The sequence below is a fragment of the Gossypium arboreum genome, chromosome 13 (assembly GCF_025698485.1).
Source record: "Gossypium arboreum isolate Shixiya-1 chromosome 13, ASM2569848v2, whole genome shotgun sequence".
NCBI lineage: Eukaryota > Viridiplantae > Streptophyta > Magnoliopsida > Malvales > Malvaceae > Gossypium > Gossypium arboreum.
Window position 1 is genome coordinate 937,538 of NC_069082.1, and position 18,208 is coordinate 955,745.

Sequence of the window (18,208 nt, forward strand, 5' to 3'; positions counted from 1 at the left end):
TGCTGATATTCTGACCAAGCCATTGGCTGCTGCAAGGTTCGAGTGTTTAAGAAAGGAAATTAGAGTTAGCTGCTTTGTAGCCAAGGAGGAGTGTTCAAAGGTGGTAACTACAGCAGCAACATGCATGCAACCATGCAACCATGCAGGAGCAAGCAAGTGACCGAGCATCACAGCTGCAACATGCTATTGTTCAAGGGGTAATTCGATAGACATGTTCATGTGATAGTTAACTTTTATTGTTTCAATGTAACCTTTTGTATTTGCTAAGAATTAGTTAGATGCTTAGCTAATTTAGTAGCTTTTAAGTTGTAATTATGCTGATTTTATAGCTTAGATACTTGCACAAGCAAGCTTTGTTTTCTTTCTATGTAATTCTTCTACTTATGTACATGTAATTTGAACTTTTCAAGTAATGAGAGTTGCCAACTTGTTATCTCAATTTGTTCATCCAATTTTGCTTCTGTTTTAAGTTTTCAAACACAAAATTTCTTTGTTTTGTTTTCATTGATCATTTGATTGAAACTTAACAAAGTGGTTGAAATGGTGGAATTCGAATTAGGCCTTATTATTGATGAAGAAATTGTCATGCATACTGAAAAGGTCCATGGATAATAGTTACTACCATTTCCTTTCCTCATCTTTCAAGTTCTACTAAAGTAGAATCCAAGGCTCGTTAGAGCCACTGAGCATATTAAAAGAACTATTGCTGAATTGAAGTTCTCTCCAAAATGGCTTGAGGGAGAACACACTACCACTGACCCTGAAAAGCTACTTGATGAAATTTAGAAAGCAAAAAGTACAGATGAACCAGTTCAAAGTGCTCCTGAATTGCCCACTACAACAAGCACTGCTTCCAATTCTGTTGGTTTCAACAAGATGATGGTTCATCATCTTACTTGTTCCATTGACTCACACAATCGCATTATTGCAAAGCTTCGAGTAGAGATATTGTTTTTAGTTTTGCTCTTATTTCTATTTTTCTTTTGAACTCTAGTACTCATGAACTTTGAACTTTTATAATGTTTGGATGATTTACTTTTGTGCAAATTTTCTTATCCGCATCTTACTTAAATATAATTATAGTATTTTAATTATTGATCCAAAATCTAGGCAAAGCATTAAAATGTTCTAAATTAAGTTTGTTGGATTAAGGATTCTACTAAAGTGCAGCCATAGATGTTTTGTTGATTAGCTTCATGTCTTGTTTGGTTTTGTTCAAAAAATTATCACATGGGAGATTGTTAAGGCAAGTTTTTGAACTGGTTCTATGTGCCAATAGAAGTTCCCACTTCCCATGTTTGAAAGTTTGTAATTTTTGAAACAAAATCTTTGGGGCTATATTCAGTGCTAATTATATGAAATATTCAAACCTATCAATAAAGATCAATCCGGATTAAGCAAACAGATCCCTTAGATTGTGGGGAATGGACTGAGATATCATTAAGACATATTTCTAAATTGTCCCATTTATTTGGTATTTTTTTGTATATTGTATTTTTCTATTTTATAAATGTTGCTCTATAGTTTTTGTACTAAGTATTAAAGCACTTATAAATTTATAGAGGAACATTTTGATGAGAGTGCATTTGAGATTGTAAATTTAGGTTGTTGTTTAGTTTTACAACATAAGTTCTCGATGGGAGAATTTAAAGTTGAGAGATCAAGTCTTTAGATGAAACAGTGAGGTTGTTATAATGGGGCATGATAGGACTTAGATCACTTGTTGTATTGTGATTAAAGATAGTGGATGAGCTAAGCTCTACAGGAGTTGGGAAATCAAATTGCGTAAACAATTCACTGTCCTTTGCTTTTCTTTTGTTTTATGTGGTGTCATCATAAATGCCCAATTCCATTGTCACTTTCATTCTAGCACTTTGTTTTACTTACCAATTATCAACTATTCGATTCAACACAACATTTTAAATGCTTCAAGAATTTTCATATAAATTGCACTATCGAATGAGCTATATAAATAGACTATAACAATATCCATTAGATGCAAATTTAGTTTTCCCCATATTACTAAACTGATAAGATATCTAATCGTAATTATATACATTATAGGAGAATATGTCTTCCCATAATCAATACTAGACCTTTTCAAAAAGCCTTTTGTAACTAATTGTGATTTATATCTTACAATTTCATTTTTCTAATTTCATTTCACAGAGATACACATTTATTCCCAATAATTTCTACTCTTTCGACTATTCAAAATATTGATAGAAATAACTTCATGCTCTAAAAGTGAATTTAATTATGCTTGAATTGTTTTTTTTCATTTTCACCAATCATATCTATATCTACACTCTTCAATAGATTTAAGTTCAACATCCTCGGTGTTTTCCATTATTTCAACAAAAACATTATATGAAAAAACATTATTAACAACTATTTCATTTTGGTTTCATCTTTTTCCTCGTAATGACATAACTTATCGAAATCTCTTCATTTTCATTATTTTCAAGTACTCATGTCTCTTATGGGATGCTATCATTAATTATATCTTGGACCTCTTCCTGATTACTCATTTTTATAATATGACCATCTTAAATAATATATCTTTAATGATTTTTACCTATCATTAATAATGATAATTTCTCTTAATTAAAGGTATTTAATTTTTTATTTTTTTGACACAATATCTATCCATAGTCTCTCTCCAACCCATAAATAAAAAGATAATGTGCGCACTCAAATCCACGTCCTCCTGCATTGAAAACAATACTCATACAAATTAAGTTAAGACTTAACCGACTCTTATAATATTATTTTAAATTCAGTTACACTATAATAATATCTTACATTAAATTACTTTAAATGTGATATTTAATATATGGATTCTCTCATATTAATTACCTTAACAGTTACAACTTTTTATTTATTAAAGTTGGGGTTGTTGAGTTGAAACAAGTTTGTTGTTATCTCAAATTTGGTTAACTCTTTCTTTTCAATAAATTTTTGGGGTTGAAACTCCTAATTTTCTAAATAATTTATTTTTTATTACTTTGCTTCAATATTAGTTTGAGACTATTTTTTAAAACCACTCAACCCCACTCTCATAGACAACAGCTACTAAACGAGGTCGTTACTACTTCTATTAGCACTACACGTGTAAAAATAAAAAATTAAAATACTAAAACTTCAAAATTTTCTTTAACCAATAATTTAACAAAGAAAAAAAAACTCTCCTAATTTATCTTCAATTCTGACAAATTTTTTTAATTTTCAAATTATAAAAAAAAAGTTGAGAATGTGGTTAGAAATCATTTGTGGAATTATCATTTACCAATTGTTTTACACTTCTTTTATGGCAGCAACCACGTTTTAAATGTCGAAACCTCTAATTTTAATGTTATCATCAATCAATAATTTTTTTTTGACAATTTCAGTATTTTTTTTCTTTTAACAGAGATACAATCAAATTAGCCCAGAAGCCCAATAAAATAAAATAAAAGGTAATGGTTGAAAAAAACAAAAACTACAAAAGCATGTTGATTAGTTTCCTTATTATTAGAAAAATAAATAATTACTAAATTATTTTTAACTTTATATTTTGGTTACTTAATTTTAAAAATTACAAATTAATTATTAAATTATTCAAAAGATTTCATTTAAGTTACTGAATTATTAAAATCGTTATTGTATGGCATTCTCTATTCGCATCACCTACACAAATTAAACTTTTTTTTTCCCTTCTCTTTTACAACTCATTTTTCATGAAACGACTTTGAATATTACGAATCTGCAAATCAAAATTCAAATAGTTTTCTTCTCTGATCTTCGACACTAACTATCAAATTGACTTGGATTTAATGTATATTCTTCTACTCATCAATGAGTATCAATCCACTGTACCTATCATCGAATCATTGCTTGGAGCTTATTAGTCAGACTTTTCTTAAAAAATAATAATAACTCAATGACTTAAATAAAAACTTTTGAATAGTTAAATAACTTAAACAAAACTTTATTTTTGAATATTTCAATAATTATAGGTTTCAACAAGTTTCTCTCGCATAGGTGAAGTCTTGTACATTCATGTATATAGGATAAGTTTAGATTGGGTTATTTTTCTAAACTCCGAAGCTCGCTCGAAATATAAGAGTGTTTGAATAAAATATAAGACTCAAAAAATAGGCTTGAACAAAAAATTAAATTTATTTAAAATATAGATCAAGCTTGGATTTCAACATTTAAAACTTGAGCTCAGTCGACCCAACCAATTTTATACTTTTAAGATATAATTTTATATATTGTATAATTTATATCGCAAAATTAAATATAAAATAAATGAAAAATCTAAAATCTAAAATATGAAATATGAAATTATAAATAATATATCATTTAAAATAATAATATTAACTGACCTAATTAAATGGATATAGGTTAATCATTTATAAACATAAACAAAATTTGACAAAATTTCATACTCTCATTTTAAGTCACATGAATTTGAACAAACATAAAGCGTAAGGGGCAAACTTGCCTCCTTAAATGAAAATTTTCTATTTAAGTCCTCTATAATACAATAAAATTAAACATTTGTTTATGATAAAATTGTACTTTGACTTTCAAAATAGAGAAAATTATGTTTAACCCTTAAAAATGATGAATAATAAATTAATACATTATGTTTAATCCCTTAAAAAAATTATTATTCAATTCTGACTCCTAAAAACTATTTTGGCTTTGCCCCTACGTACTATTATCATACATAGACCCAACCTGAATCTAACCCAACCCATTCCACGTGGAAAACTAGGGGTGAGTGTTTGATCTAATCGAATACAATCATATCGAGTGTTAAAATTTCAAGTTAATTGAGTTAACGAGTCTTATTTTATCATCTAAACTTAATCTGAAATTTTTTTGAATCGAGTGAAATTATTCAAGTTAAATTAAAAAAAATAAATATGTCAAATTAAAATCTTGTTACAGTTTAATTAATTTCACGATAGAACACATAATTTAAACCGTATATATTTGAGAACTTTTCAAATATATAAGAAAAAAAAGAAAGATATTTTAGTGTAATAAATTTGAATTGATAATTTACTTATTTAGGTCCTCAAATTTATTTTTTGAAAAAAAATAAAATTTTTAGCTTTTTACATACTCTTTAGAATTTTTTAATTTTTATTTTAAAAATTATGAAATATTGAAATGAAATTATAAATTTTTAATTTTTAAAATTATTTTGTATTTTTGTTGAAAGAGACTAATTTATTCATCTTTCAAATTGACAATTATCAAAGGATAATTACACAAATTTATTATTTGAATTATTCAAATTATTAGATTTGTAAACTTAACTCTAACTCGAAAAACTAAATTACTTATTTGAATTAAGTTAAAAATTAAACTCAATTAAATAACTTGATTCGATTACCTCACAATTTAAAAAAAAAAATTCGATTTTTCCAGCAAAATCAAATTTTGCTTACCTTGTAAAACTAGTTTATCACTGCTTTGCTTAATTTGCTCTTCCATTGATGTAAAATTTCCAATTTACGATGAAGCTTTAAAATAATGATAATGATCACATGATAATGTACAAAATAAAGATCAGAATCTAATCAGCCTATTTCAAGACACCAAGTGTACGATAAGTTGCTGTCTACTCGATTATATTATATTATGATGTATTTATATTATATTATAATTAAATTAAAAAAGGTGAGCCAAAGTTCTTACACCTTGTGATTTGGGTCTTCTTCACTTTCTGATGATTCTCTGATCATTTCACCATTCTTTACACCTAAAAGTCCCTCTGCTTCAGCATCAAAGCTAGCATGAACACTGTACAAGACGTATACGAGCACGGCTAAACCCGAAAAGAACCCGAACCGGACATACGACTGTCCATCCAAAGACCCCAACAGAAATATATTCATGAAGATTGATATAGATGGTAGCCAAGGCATGAAAGGTACACCCCAAAATTCGGGTTTCCGCACTTGCGGTACCGTGTGACGAAAAATTAGTGTTATAGCCGTGGCGAGTCCGATACATAGGCCAAGTAGAAAGGACTTCGAACTCCCTGAGGGTGCAAAATGCCACGACAGGGTGAATAGAAGGGAAGTGAGGGTCAATAGGCATAGGAAGGATAATATAGACCACGGCTTTGTTGTCCCGATAACGACATATCGCCTGTAGATTACGGCATTTGCGACCATGTAATAGACAAAGAGTGTGCCAATGGACATGAGGTTCAAGAGGATGTTTAGATCAGTGAAAAGGGCAATGGCAGCCGTGAAAATTCCTGAAAATGAAGAAGAATTGTGATAATTAACAGCAATATCTACGATAAGTAAAACAATTTTTTTATACTAGGCCTACTTGGTAAAAGTATTATAAACGTTTATATATTAAGAGTTTGATTGTATTTCACTAAAACTAATCTCTATATATTAGATCAAAAAGTAAATTAATTTTTTATGTTAAAAATTTCATAAATTTGTACCATTAAAACCGATATGATTGAATTAAATAACCAAGAATATATGATGTGTCATGCATATCTCATACCGACATATAAAGATCAGTTTTAATAATAGAAATTGATAAAATTTTTAACAAAAACACCAATTTACTCTTTGATCTAACGTATAATGATTAATTTACTTATTTTTTTTATAGAGGAAAAATACAATCTGAATCTTAATACAATAACTTTTATAATACTTTTATCAGCTACCTCTATTAATCTATCTCTAACCTTTAAATTAAAAAAAATACACGAAAATTCACTAAATCATATCCTCTTGATTAATAGAATAACAATAATATCTGTTAAACTAGGAGTCAATACATAATAAACCTTACCATTGTTGATGAAAATTGAGGAGAAAGGACGTCACTATCAAATATCAATAATGGGCCAAAAATTGAAGACGTATAGACTAATATAGATTCATAATAAACCTTAATTTAGTTCAAAATAGATATGAAAGAGGTTGTGTGAAAGGCCATGCTGAAATTATCAATCAATAATGTAGACCCATGTGCCTTTTTCCCCCCTAAATAGATATGAAAGAGCTTTGTTAATTATGATTAATTTATTCTTTTATATATTTTAAAAGGGTTAGAATTGATTGAACCAATTGAATTGAAAATAGGAAATTCAGTCAATTTGATTTTTGACTTGATCCTTACAACATATGTTACTTGGGATATAGGTTCGGTGTTGTGTTTATACTAACCGCAAATCATTACAATATTACGCGAGAATATCTATTTAGCTTATTTTTTATTTTACGTTACAGTACTATTGCAATATCTAATCTCATCGTCACTACTGTTTTTATACTAACTATTCATTCAAATCCACCTTAAATTTCAAATTCAAGAAATTTTAAAAATAAAACTATAAATATATCTACTTTTTTTAAAAGAATTCTTTCAGTGACTGTGAGATAATTATTATTAAAAACGGATTTTGTAGTCATTTAGACGTAAAAAAAAAAAAAAAAAGAGCACCAGCATGAACAAAAACGGTTCAAGTGGGTTCAACTGCAACGGCCGAGGCTGAACTCAGAAATCAATGAAAATGCACATAGAGCCCAATTAATCCTCCCTCATCGGTAACAGTTCCCTAATGAAAAGAAATATATTCAGTAAATAAAAAGAAATACGTACCAAGAAAAGCGGAGGCATTGAGAGGCGTAGATGTTTTAGAATGCACCCTGGCGAACCATGTCGGGACCACGCTTGAACGTCCAATGACGCACATGTACCGAGCCTGGCCCAACATCGCCACCAGCAACGACGTCAATATCCCGAAACTGGCCCCCACCCCGATCACCTTCGACACCCACTCCAACCTCCCACTGAACGCCGCCGCAAATGGCGCCTCTACATCGATCTGCGTGCTCGGCAATTAGTTGACCAAATAATACCAACCAAAACATAAACAAAAAGTTAGAAAGTACTACCCTGTCGTAAGGGAGGAGCATGGACATGGAAGCGGCCATGAGACAATACAGAATGGTGACGATAACGACGGAGCCTGTTACTCCAATGGGAATGTCTTTGATCGGGTACCTTACTTCTTCAGCCATGGTGGATACGGCGTCGTATCCAATGTAACTAAAGTAAACCATGGCGGCACCATTGAAGACACCGGAAGGTCCGTACGGAAAGAAACCGGAAGGGCTGTTTGGGTTCATTGGACGAGTGAAATTGTTCCAATCTCCTTTCCAAAAACCCATTAATACTACAAAGATTATGAAAAGGATATGTAATGTGGTGAGTATCATGTTCAGTATTGAACTTTCCCTTGTACTGTAACAGATTATGAGAGTGACGGTTAATACGACGGCGACGGCCAACAAGTCGATTTCGTTGAACCCTTTTGGGAGAGCTGCAGCTGTAAACCGCCATTTTGCGGTGGGTATACCGATTGCGGCGCTTAAATAAGAGGTGAAGCCTCTAGCAACGGCGGCGTTTGACATTACGTATTCCATTATCAGATTGGCTCCGGTTAAAAACGCGGCGAACTCACCGAATGTGATACGTAGGTAACTAAAGGCGCCGCCCGCGACGGGCATATGGACAGCGAACTCAGTGTAGCAGAAAGCGGAAAGGAGAGCACAAAGACCAGCAATTGCGTAAGAGATTAAGATTGCAGGGCCAGCATAGAGACGACTAGCTCTTCCGGTGGTGACGAAAACACCAGCTCCGACCATACCTCCTATTCCAAGACCAATTAAGTCGTACCATCGGAGGGAGTTGTGCATATTGGAGCCGGAACGGGACTTGACCCAACTTAACTCTTCATATGAGGAAGAAACAGAGGGTGCACGATGAGCGAAACGAGATGGGGTTTGAGCCAAGGCCCTGAGGTAAGACCGGAAAGTAGAGAAAGAGGAAGGCGGGGACTCCATTGGAAGGTGGAGGATGGGGTTTAGTTTGTGAAGTGTAGGGAGAGTTATGGCGTTTGGGTTGGTTGCATTTGACGATTTATGGAGACAATAGAGAAAAGATTAAGGAGCCAGTTTTGGAGTATTTTTCCTTTAGAAAGGTTTTAGTTTCACTTGTAGTTCCTTCCTTGTATTCGAATTGTCTGATCCTTAGAAAACAACACTCTGCAACTAATTAAAATAAGGATTTCAAAATTCAATCCTTCTTGAAACCGATTATACCATTTAAGTCTAATTCATTCAATATGATTATTTCGTATAACTCTTGATTAAATAAATTATTTAAAAAAAATGTTAAAAAATTTTAATTTAATTAGATCGAGTGGTCTCGAGACATAATTATTGTAAGCTACATTAAATGCGTCAAATAAATTCTTCTAACGACTAAAAACTATTGGAAAAAAATTTGATTTGAAAACGACTTTCTTTCACTGCAAAAAAATAAAAATTTGAAAATTGAATCGTTTTGTGATATTTGTAACAATAAACTTTTCTTATAAAGTGCGAGGCAGCTCCTAAACGCTTATTGCTTTTAACCCGTGATATTCTTCGCTATTCTTATATCATGAATCGATTCGTGTGTAGACTCGAACAATCACGAAATAAAGGCAGAATTAAAAATAATTTTCTTACTTTCACTAGAAAAGTAAATCTCTTTCTCTATATATAAATAGGTAGAATTGTTATTTACAAAAATAGAATTTTTCACTATTTTATTCTTTTTAGGTAGAATAACAATATTGAAAACTTTTATGTAAATAGATATACTAGTGTGATCTATTTAAAAGTCCAGATTAAAGAATCCTAATTGAATTAATAGAATATAAATAATAAACTAGTTCTACTAGTAGAGAAGGACGTCTAACCCTAGTTAAGTATACTAGGGTTGTCACTCCTCATGCTTATTATAAGGGATTTGTGTCTTTCCTATGTGCTTCTTAGATTTTAATCCAATACTTTATAATCTAATCCAACTTAATACATATTTTTCACTTCCCAAAATAAATATTATTTATTAAATTAATTTAAATTATTTTTCAATTAAATAATTTTCTCAATTCAATTCTAATCCTAATTCCCAATGAAAATTAATTTTATTTTATTTTCGAACTTTAATTATTTAATTAAATAATATTTCAAAAACTTAAAAATTCTCGGTCATTTCCATACTTAGTGAGAAAATACATTCATTTCGAATGTAACTTATTTCTCTAACTTTATCATTTCTATCTATTTATACTCATTTGATTCTAAATGCAATTCATTTATAATTTCAATGAGCTAGCGGGGACCGATTGGATACATATAATTAGAGCTCAAATTATTTATAATTAAGTTTCAGTTTTTCGTTTATTAATTAACAACTAATTTAGCCACGAAATCATAAATAATTTAACAATAATTTGAAAGGAGAGAGAAAATAAATAGAGTAATATATAACATATAACAAAACTAAAATTAAAACTTAAGAGATAATTTGGAGAACAACATTAAAATTAGAATTAAAACTTAGAAACCAAACATTAGATATATAAATTGGACAACAACATTAAACTTAAACTTAAAACCTAACCTATATAGCTAGGAGAACAACATTAAAATTAAAATAAACTAAATATTCCTTGATTTCTTAAAGGGGACTGAGGGAGGTCGCGAAATAAATCGAGAAGATGATAAGAGGTTTTGCAATTGGCACACTTAAGATTGATTTCACATGCCATTACATACATTAAACAACGAGTACAAGCCATCACCATAAGTGACGACCCCTCTACTCTTGAGTAGCTGAACTCAATTTCTTCACTAGAAGAGTCTTGTTGATTCAGAAGCATGCATGACGTTTTCGACAGTGATGCCAATGAGATCTCCGGACATTGGTTAGTAGATAAAGGATCTTTTCGGGGTAGGCCTATCAGAGTTAACTCAGAATTCAAATCTACGCTTTTTTTTTGTTTTCTTCTTGATGGTTTCAGTCAAACTTATCTTTTAAGCATTTCTCCGATAATATTCCTTAAAAAAGACAAAAAAAAAAAAAGAAACCCACAAAAACATAAAAAGTTGATAAATTGAAATGAATTCCTTTATTAAGAGTATCATCAGATTTTGCCCGATTTTAATAACTTATTGGGACTTGCATGGACTTACTCGGAGACTCTTAACAAAAGAAGAAGAAAAGGTTCAAATTAATAAATTTGACATGAATAATCTACCATATAAAGAACACATACATGAGGAATTTAAACCGACTAATAGTTTACCTCTTTATTCTTTGCACATTGATTAATGTTAGAGTAATTCTTCATAGTGACAGTAGCACTAGAGATGAGAGAAGAATTGTTAGATCTAATATCATCCATAGTGTAGAAGCCCAAATTGCCCGGGCCCAATTATATGAAAACCCAACCAAACCTCTAAACCCACTAAAACCCTTAACCCATGACCCATTTACATTTACCCAAACCCAATTCAAAAGCCCATTAAGCCCCCCCCAAAAAAACCTAACCCAAAAAAAAAAACAAAGAAAAAAAAAGAAAAAGAAAAAGAAAAACCTACCCCAAAAAAAACCTAACCCCCCCAAAAAAAAAGAAGAAAAAAGAAAAACCTAACAAAAAAAGATAAAAAAACCTAGCCACCTAACCACTTTCCTACTTGCCCCATTTTTCCTCCCATTGTCTACCACCACCACCTACAAAATAGAAAAAAAAAATAGAAAATCATGTAAAAGATGGCTATAAAAAGCCATTCAAAAATCATGTAAAAAAAGGAGGAGGGGGGATTTTTAGAAAGATTGAAAAAGGAAAAAACACAAAAATCCCTTCAAATTTTGAACACAAAAAAAAATCAATAAAAAGGTTGCATTTTTTCTTTTTTCCTTTTCTTTCGAATCTTTTTCTTTCTTTTTTGTGTTGTGTTTTTTCTTTCTTTATATATACATATATTGTTAAGAATTTTTTTCCGCCACCATATGTGGTGGCATGCCACGACGATGGCGGCGACCGACGATCGACCGTGACCGCCCCCTTAGCCGGATTTCCTTTTCCCTCCCTTCTCTCTTCTTTTCCCCTTTTTTTTAGGTATTTTATATGTATTATGTATATATTTTTAATGCCATTAGTTATATATTTCTTATGTATATATTCTTAAATACTATTATATATATATATATATATATATATATATATTTTAAATACCATATTGTGTATATATTATTATTACAAATTATTACTATTGCTAGTATTATTATAACTATTATTATATTAGTGTATATTTTATGTACATATGTATATATATATATATATATATATTTTTTTTTTTGCACATATCATCATTTTATATTATTGTTGTAAATTTTTATGTATATATTTTTTATGTACGTTTCCTAATATTTTCTTTTATTGTAGATTTTATTATTACTATTATTACATATTTTATTATATGCACATATATATATATATATATATATATGTATTTTATGTACATATTATTATTTTATATTATTATTACCAAATATATCATTTTTCCTATTTTATTATTAGTACATGATTTGTTTTATTTTATAAATATCATTATTATTGTTATTCTAATATTCTAGTATTCCATGTTAATATTTTTCATTAATGATATCATTTTTTTCGTCCTTTATCTATTTTAAATTTCTCACTTTAGGAATATTTTTCTCATGTTTTAATTAATTTCAAAAATAAGGCAATGTACCGATTTAATATTAAGCCATTGATTTCATTGCTATGTTGGGTGAAATTAAATCGGCTTGTGTTAAAAAACGGACACCCTTTCTAAAAAAAATCGAAAACTAAAATTCTCATTTTTCAATCGGATCACGATTAAATATTATATTGAACTCGTATTTTGAAAATCAAGTTAACACATGTTTATGAGATACCAATTTTGGGCGTCATGAGGGTGCTAATACCTTCCTCACGCAGAATCGACTCCGAACCCCAATTTTTCTCTGGACTTTCATGTAGACCTAAATTTGGCCTTCTTTTTGTTTTAAAATAATTTTATTAGGTGTCCGATCACACCTATAAAAAGGATCGGTGGCGACTCCTTTGTTAATAAAATCGAAAGTTGGTTTTCAAATGTTTAATAAATCGCCACAATTAGCGACCAAGCGAAACTAAAAATTTTTTTACGTCACTACATTTGGCGACTCCAATCGGGGACCCGTTTTGAGAGTCGAGTCGAATTAAACTCGCGTTGTCAAAATTTTCAAAGTTCCTTGTTCAAATTAACATTTAGTCGTGATCCTCAAATTTTTGTTTTCAAAAAATCATGCATTTGCATCGTGTTGTATATATTCTAACTTGTTTTATCCGGTTGTTTTTCACTTTAAATTTTTGTGATTTTAGTTTTGGTTTAGTTTTTAAATAAAATGTAAAGGTTTGCAAGTTTCTCCCCACACACGTGCACGTGCATTTTGTTGCATAACATGAGCTCTATACCCGGCTCCGGCCCCTGCTTAAGTGAAAGTAAACGTTACGCCTTCGTGAGTTAACTCGTCCCTCCGCACAAAGCTAGTGAATACTTTCGGGTTACATATGACTTATGCTTTCGTGAGTTAACTTGTCCCTCCGCATAGGCATAAGTAAATGTAATCCCTCGAATTGAACTCGTGAGCCTGTGATGGGTTATGACTGAGGCTTCGTACTAATCTTAGCAGATGACATACGGACAATTCGAGTACCTATCTAGAACCAAAATCGCATATAATAAACTATATGAGCCACCTAACTAGAGCCATGCCGAACCACCGCTCGTTTAGTAGTCACCGAAATAAGTACACGGGAAAAGCACATCTTACCTTCTATTTCTTTTACATTTGTGCTTTCTAAGCAAGGGAATCGAGTCCACTGGACCAAGTAGCTTAATTTGTTAGATTTTCCACAGTTTTTCTATGTTTATATGTGTTGCGCTAACCAAGGTCGTTTGTCTGTATTTTTATTTTTCATCATGCATCGAAGGCATCTTGTTAGGAAGGTGTTGATTAGAGATTGGTTGCCAAAAACGGGTTTCTAATAGAGGAGTCAATTATACGAGTGACCGAAATGTTGTGTAATACTCCTTTGATTAAGGAAATGCCTAAATAGGGGCTATCTTGAAATTAACACCAAATTTTTGTATATTCATTCATGACTGACATTCATTTAACATTCATGCATTCATTTATGCATTCATTCATTCATTGCATATTCCATACTCATTCGCTGAGGTTAAAACATACAATTCGCTAGTTGTGCATACCATACGGGAAACCAGGGACATTCCACGGAAAACTGCCTAGCCTTTAAGAGAAGAGTTCAATGACTCATTGATGCAGGTATCCTATGATTCGATAGTGCCAGTAATGCAACTGGGAACCCATTCCCTAACCATACCGAAAGGGATGTGAGCATAGTGGGGAAAGTGGACGAATGGAAAGTCAGAAGATAGGTTACTGAAATAAAAACACCTCTGCAGAGAATCTGGGAGGTACTAGTTAAGAAAGGATTACTTTGTCACCCCGATAGAATTCTCGAAGAAGAAGGTCAAAGTTTTTGCAATTTCCATGGATTGTGGGACACGACATTCAGTCGTGTGAGGAATTTAAAAGGTTGCTTCAAGACCGGATGGATAATAAAGAGATTAAGGTCCTTAACAAAAGGGAAGAGACTAATGAAAGAGAAATATGTGCCTCTCACAATCAATCATCAGGTTTCCCATATAGCGCCGACCGACCGTTAATAATCTATTATGACGCGAAGAAGGAGCCGGTGAAACCAAAAATGATAATTGAAGTACCATCTCCTTTCTCTTATAAGGACAATAAAACAAGACGTGGAAGTATCGATGTCAACATCGTTACACTCAAGATGAAAAGCCCAAAGCCATGACTGGAAACGTCGGGAAGTAGGTCATTTCACTCTTAGTGGAAGATGTTATTCAAGGAGATAAAGAAGAACGTGACTTGAAACAGAAAGAAAAAGCACCGATGCACGGATGATGATGAGCATGAAATGCGCCGACAAGAAGCTAAAAATCCACGTGGACGAGGAGGAAGCACGTGAATTCTTAAAATTTATCAAGCATAGTGGTAGAATAATTGAGTAAGCAGCCAGTGCGAATCTCAGTAATATCTCTGCTGTTGAATTCAGAACCACACCGAAATGCTCTGCTGAAAGTGTTAAATCAAGCTTATGTGGCAAACAATGTATCCGTTGAAAAACTGACTAGATGGATGAACAACTTGAATGCGGATAATTTCATTTCTTTTAGTGATGATGAAATATCGCCCAATAGTAGAGGCTCAGTGAAAGCGCTGCATATCACGACTCGCTGCAAGGGCTACATAATACCGAACGTGCTCATCGATAATGGGTCGACGTTAAATGTTATGCCATTGGCCACGCCGAATACCGATGGATTTGTCCTACTTAAGGATCTGTCATTCCACGGTAAGGGCATTCGACGGGACGAGGCGCTAAGTCATGGGAAAGATCGAAATCCCTTTGAAAGTAGGCCCTTACATTTATGATGTCGAGTTCCAAGTCATGGACATTACACCCTCTTATAACTGCCTTTTGGGAAGACCCTGGATCCATTCTGCTGGAGCAGTCCCATCATCCCTCCATCAAAAGGTGAAATTTATCATGGACGGTTGTTTGGTCACTGTCGAGGAGAAGAAGACACATGATCTGTCTCGCTTGATGCACCGTACTTGGAAGTGAACAAAGACGCATTGGAATGTTCCTTCCGATCCCTTGAATTTGTCAATGCCACTTTTGTCGTTGAGAGAAACAGAATTCCGGTACCAAAATTGTCGAGAAATACTAGAATGGGTGTCAAATTGATGAGGGAAGGGAGCTCGGCGAGAAGAGGTTTAGGAAGATATCTGCAAGGAATAGTCGGGGCTTTAAAGCCGATGCACCACAGGCCCGACACGGTTTGGGGTTCCAGACTGACATGCGTCAAAGAAGAAGACAGTGAAAAAAATCAGGAAAGAAGGATTGTAAGAACTTTGGGCCGAGAACCAGAATGGGAACCAATAGAGTACCCTCCTTTGTCAAAAACATTTACATCTGCGGGAATGATGTACCCTGGACAAGATAGTCCACGAAACACGCTATGGTTAATTGAAAAGGGTCTTCAAAATGTCAAGATAAATGTTATTGACAAAGGGCTGATGTGAGTAAAGACGTCTCGAGGATACGCCCTTGTCCTCCTGGTTTCATGTTGAACAATTGGACTACCGAGGACCTTCTTGTAGTTTATAAGTCTTCAGAGTAATGCTCAAACGTTAACATTCTGTTATGTCCTTAGATATAATAGAATTCTTCAGAAGAGCTCGCATTCGCTCTTTATCATTCAAATGAATATCAATGAAGATGCATTTCGTCATAATCTTTCACATTATCACTAATTTCATAATCATTTTCTCATGTCATAGCCAATCCTTACATTTGCCTCATCCTATGCCATAACATTTCGTTTGTTGGTTTCAATACTTGGATGCCCCTCTATAGTTCCCTTTTCCATTCAACTTTCAGGTGCTCAGATGTCAACAGCATGAACAAACCCGTTACGAGTCCTGAAATTGATTTTGAGAAGGCTGTTTGTTTAGGAGAATTCGAAGCCGAAGAAAACGCTGAAGACTATGTCTCGTCTCCTGATTTGCTAAGAATGGTGGAACAAGAGGATGAACAGATTTTGCCTCATCAAGAATCTGTTGAAATAATAAATCTGGGAACTGAAGAAAGGAGGCAAGAAGTGAAGATTGGGACTTCTATTTCAGGGGGCACTAGGCATAATTTGATTGCTTTGTTCATGAATACAAAGATGTATTCGTATGGTCATATCAGACATGCCGAGATTGGATGAAGATATAGCGGTCCATAAGCTCCCATTAAAGCCAGAATGCAAGCCCATTCAACAAAAGCTAAGACGGATGAGGTTTGAGATGTTGTTGAAGATAAAAGTGGAAGTCAAGAAGCAATTTGATGCTGGCTTCCTACAAGCCTCCAAATATCCAGAATGGGTGGCTAACATAGTCCCGATACCAAAGAAAGATGGCAAAGTACGAATGTGCGTGGATTATCGTGACCTGAAAAGTCCTAAAGATAATTTTCCCTTACCACTCATTGATACGTTGGTGGATAACACAGCCAAACATTCATTGTTTTCTTTCATGGATGGATTCTTGGGGTATAATCAGATCAAGATGGCCCCTGAGGATATGGAGAAAACTACCTTCATAACAATGTGGGGAACGTTCTGCTACAAGGTGATGCTATTCGGGTTAAAGAAAGCTGGGGCAACATATCAGAGGGCTATGGTGACGTTATTCCATGACATGATGCATAAAGAAATAGAAGTCTACGTCGACGACATGATTGCTAAATCCCAAGGGGAAGAAGAGCATGTAGTGCACCTCAAGAAGTTGTTCGAAAGGTTGAGAAAGTTTTAGCTAAAGCTTAATTCAGCCAAATGTACATTTGGGGCTACCTCGGGAAAGTTGCTAGGCTTCATTGTCAGTGAAAGAGGTATAGAAGTGGATTCAGATAAAATAAAAGCCATCCAAGAATTACCACATTCGTGTACGCAAAAGGAAGTTAGAGGATTTTTAGGGAGATTAAACTACATCGCCCGATTTATCGCTCAACTTACCAACCAATGCGACCCAATCTTTCGGCTTCTTCGAAAACATAACCCGGGAGAATGGAACGAGGAATGCCAGGTGGCTTTTGATAAGATAAAACAATATTTGTCCAGTCCTCCAGTGCTAGTACCGCTAACTCTTGGAAGACCATTGATATTGTATTTGACTGTGTTCGAAAGTTCAATGGGTTGCGTACTGGGGCAACACGATGAGTCAGGAAAGAAAGAAAAAACGATCTACTACCTCAGTAAAAAGTTCACTGAATATGAGGCAAAATATTCGTCCATTGAGAAATATTGTTGTGCTCTGGTTTGGGTAGCTCGGAGACTCAGACAATATATGTTGTATCACACGACATGGCTAATTTCAAAGCTGGACCCAATAAGATACATGATGGAATCACCCGCACTCTCAGGAAGAATGGCACGATGGCAGATCTTACTATCAGAATATGACGTCGTCTATATGAGCTAAAAGTCGACAAAAAGGAGTGCAATAGCTGACTTCTTAGCAACTCAAACGACAGAGGAATATGAGCCTTTAAGATTCGATTTCCCAGATGAAGATTTAATGTGCATCACAGAAATAGAATCCGAGTCATCAAAAGAGAAGTCATGGAAGATGTGCTTTG

The 18,208-nt window shown here is 33.1% G+C and overlaps 1 protein-coding gene across 1 annotated transcript; it reads right to left on the reverse strand.

Moving 5' to 3' along the window:
• Positions 1 to 5,471: 5,471 nt before the first annotated feature.
• On the reverse strand, positions 5,472 to 9,163 carry LOC108463184 (cationic amino acid transporter 7, chloroplastic). Its single transcript, XM_017763130.2, has 3 exons — positions 7,938 to 9,163; positions 7,642 to 7,867; positions 5,472 to 6,265 (listed from the first exon to the last, which is right to left on the reverse strand). The coding sequence occupies exons 1-3, from the start codon at positions 8,886 to 8,888 to the stop codon at positions 5,694 to 5,696; spliced, it is 1,749 nt and encodes a 582-aa protein (XP_017618619.1). The 5' UTR covers positions 8,889 to 9,163; the 3' UTR covers positions 5,472 to 5,693.
• Positions 9,164 to 18,208: the final 9,045 nt, after the last annotated feature.

Excerpts from the sequence above, each read along its gene's own strand:
- LOC108463184 (XM_017763130.2), bottom strand. The coding sequence starts at position 8,888 with ATGGAGTCCCCGCCTTCCTCTTTCTCTACTTTCCGGTCTTACCTCAGG. Across the intron at positions 7,868-7,937 it reads TGCTCCTCCCTTACGACAGG|ATCGATGTAGAGGCGCCATT; the intron begins GTAGTACTTTCT and ends CCGAGCACGCAG. Across the intron at positions 6,266-7,641 it reads CAATGCCTCCGCTTTTCTTG|GAATTTTCACGGCTGCCATT; the intron begins GTACGTATTTCT and ends CTTCATTTTCAG.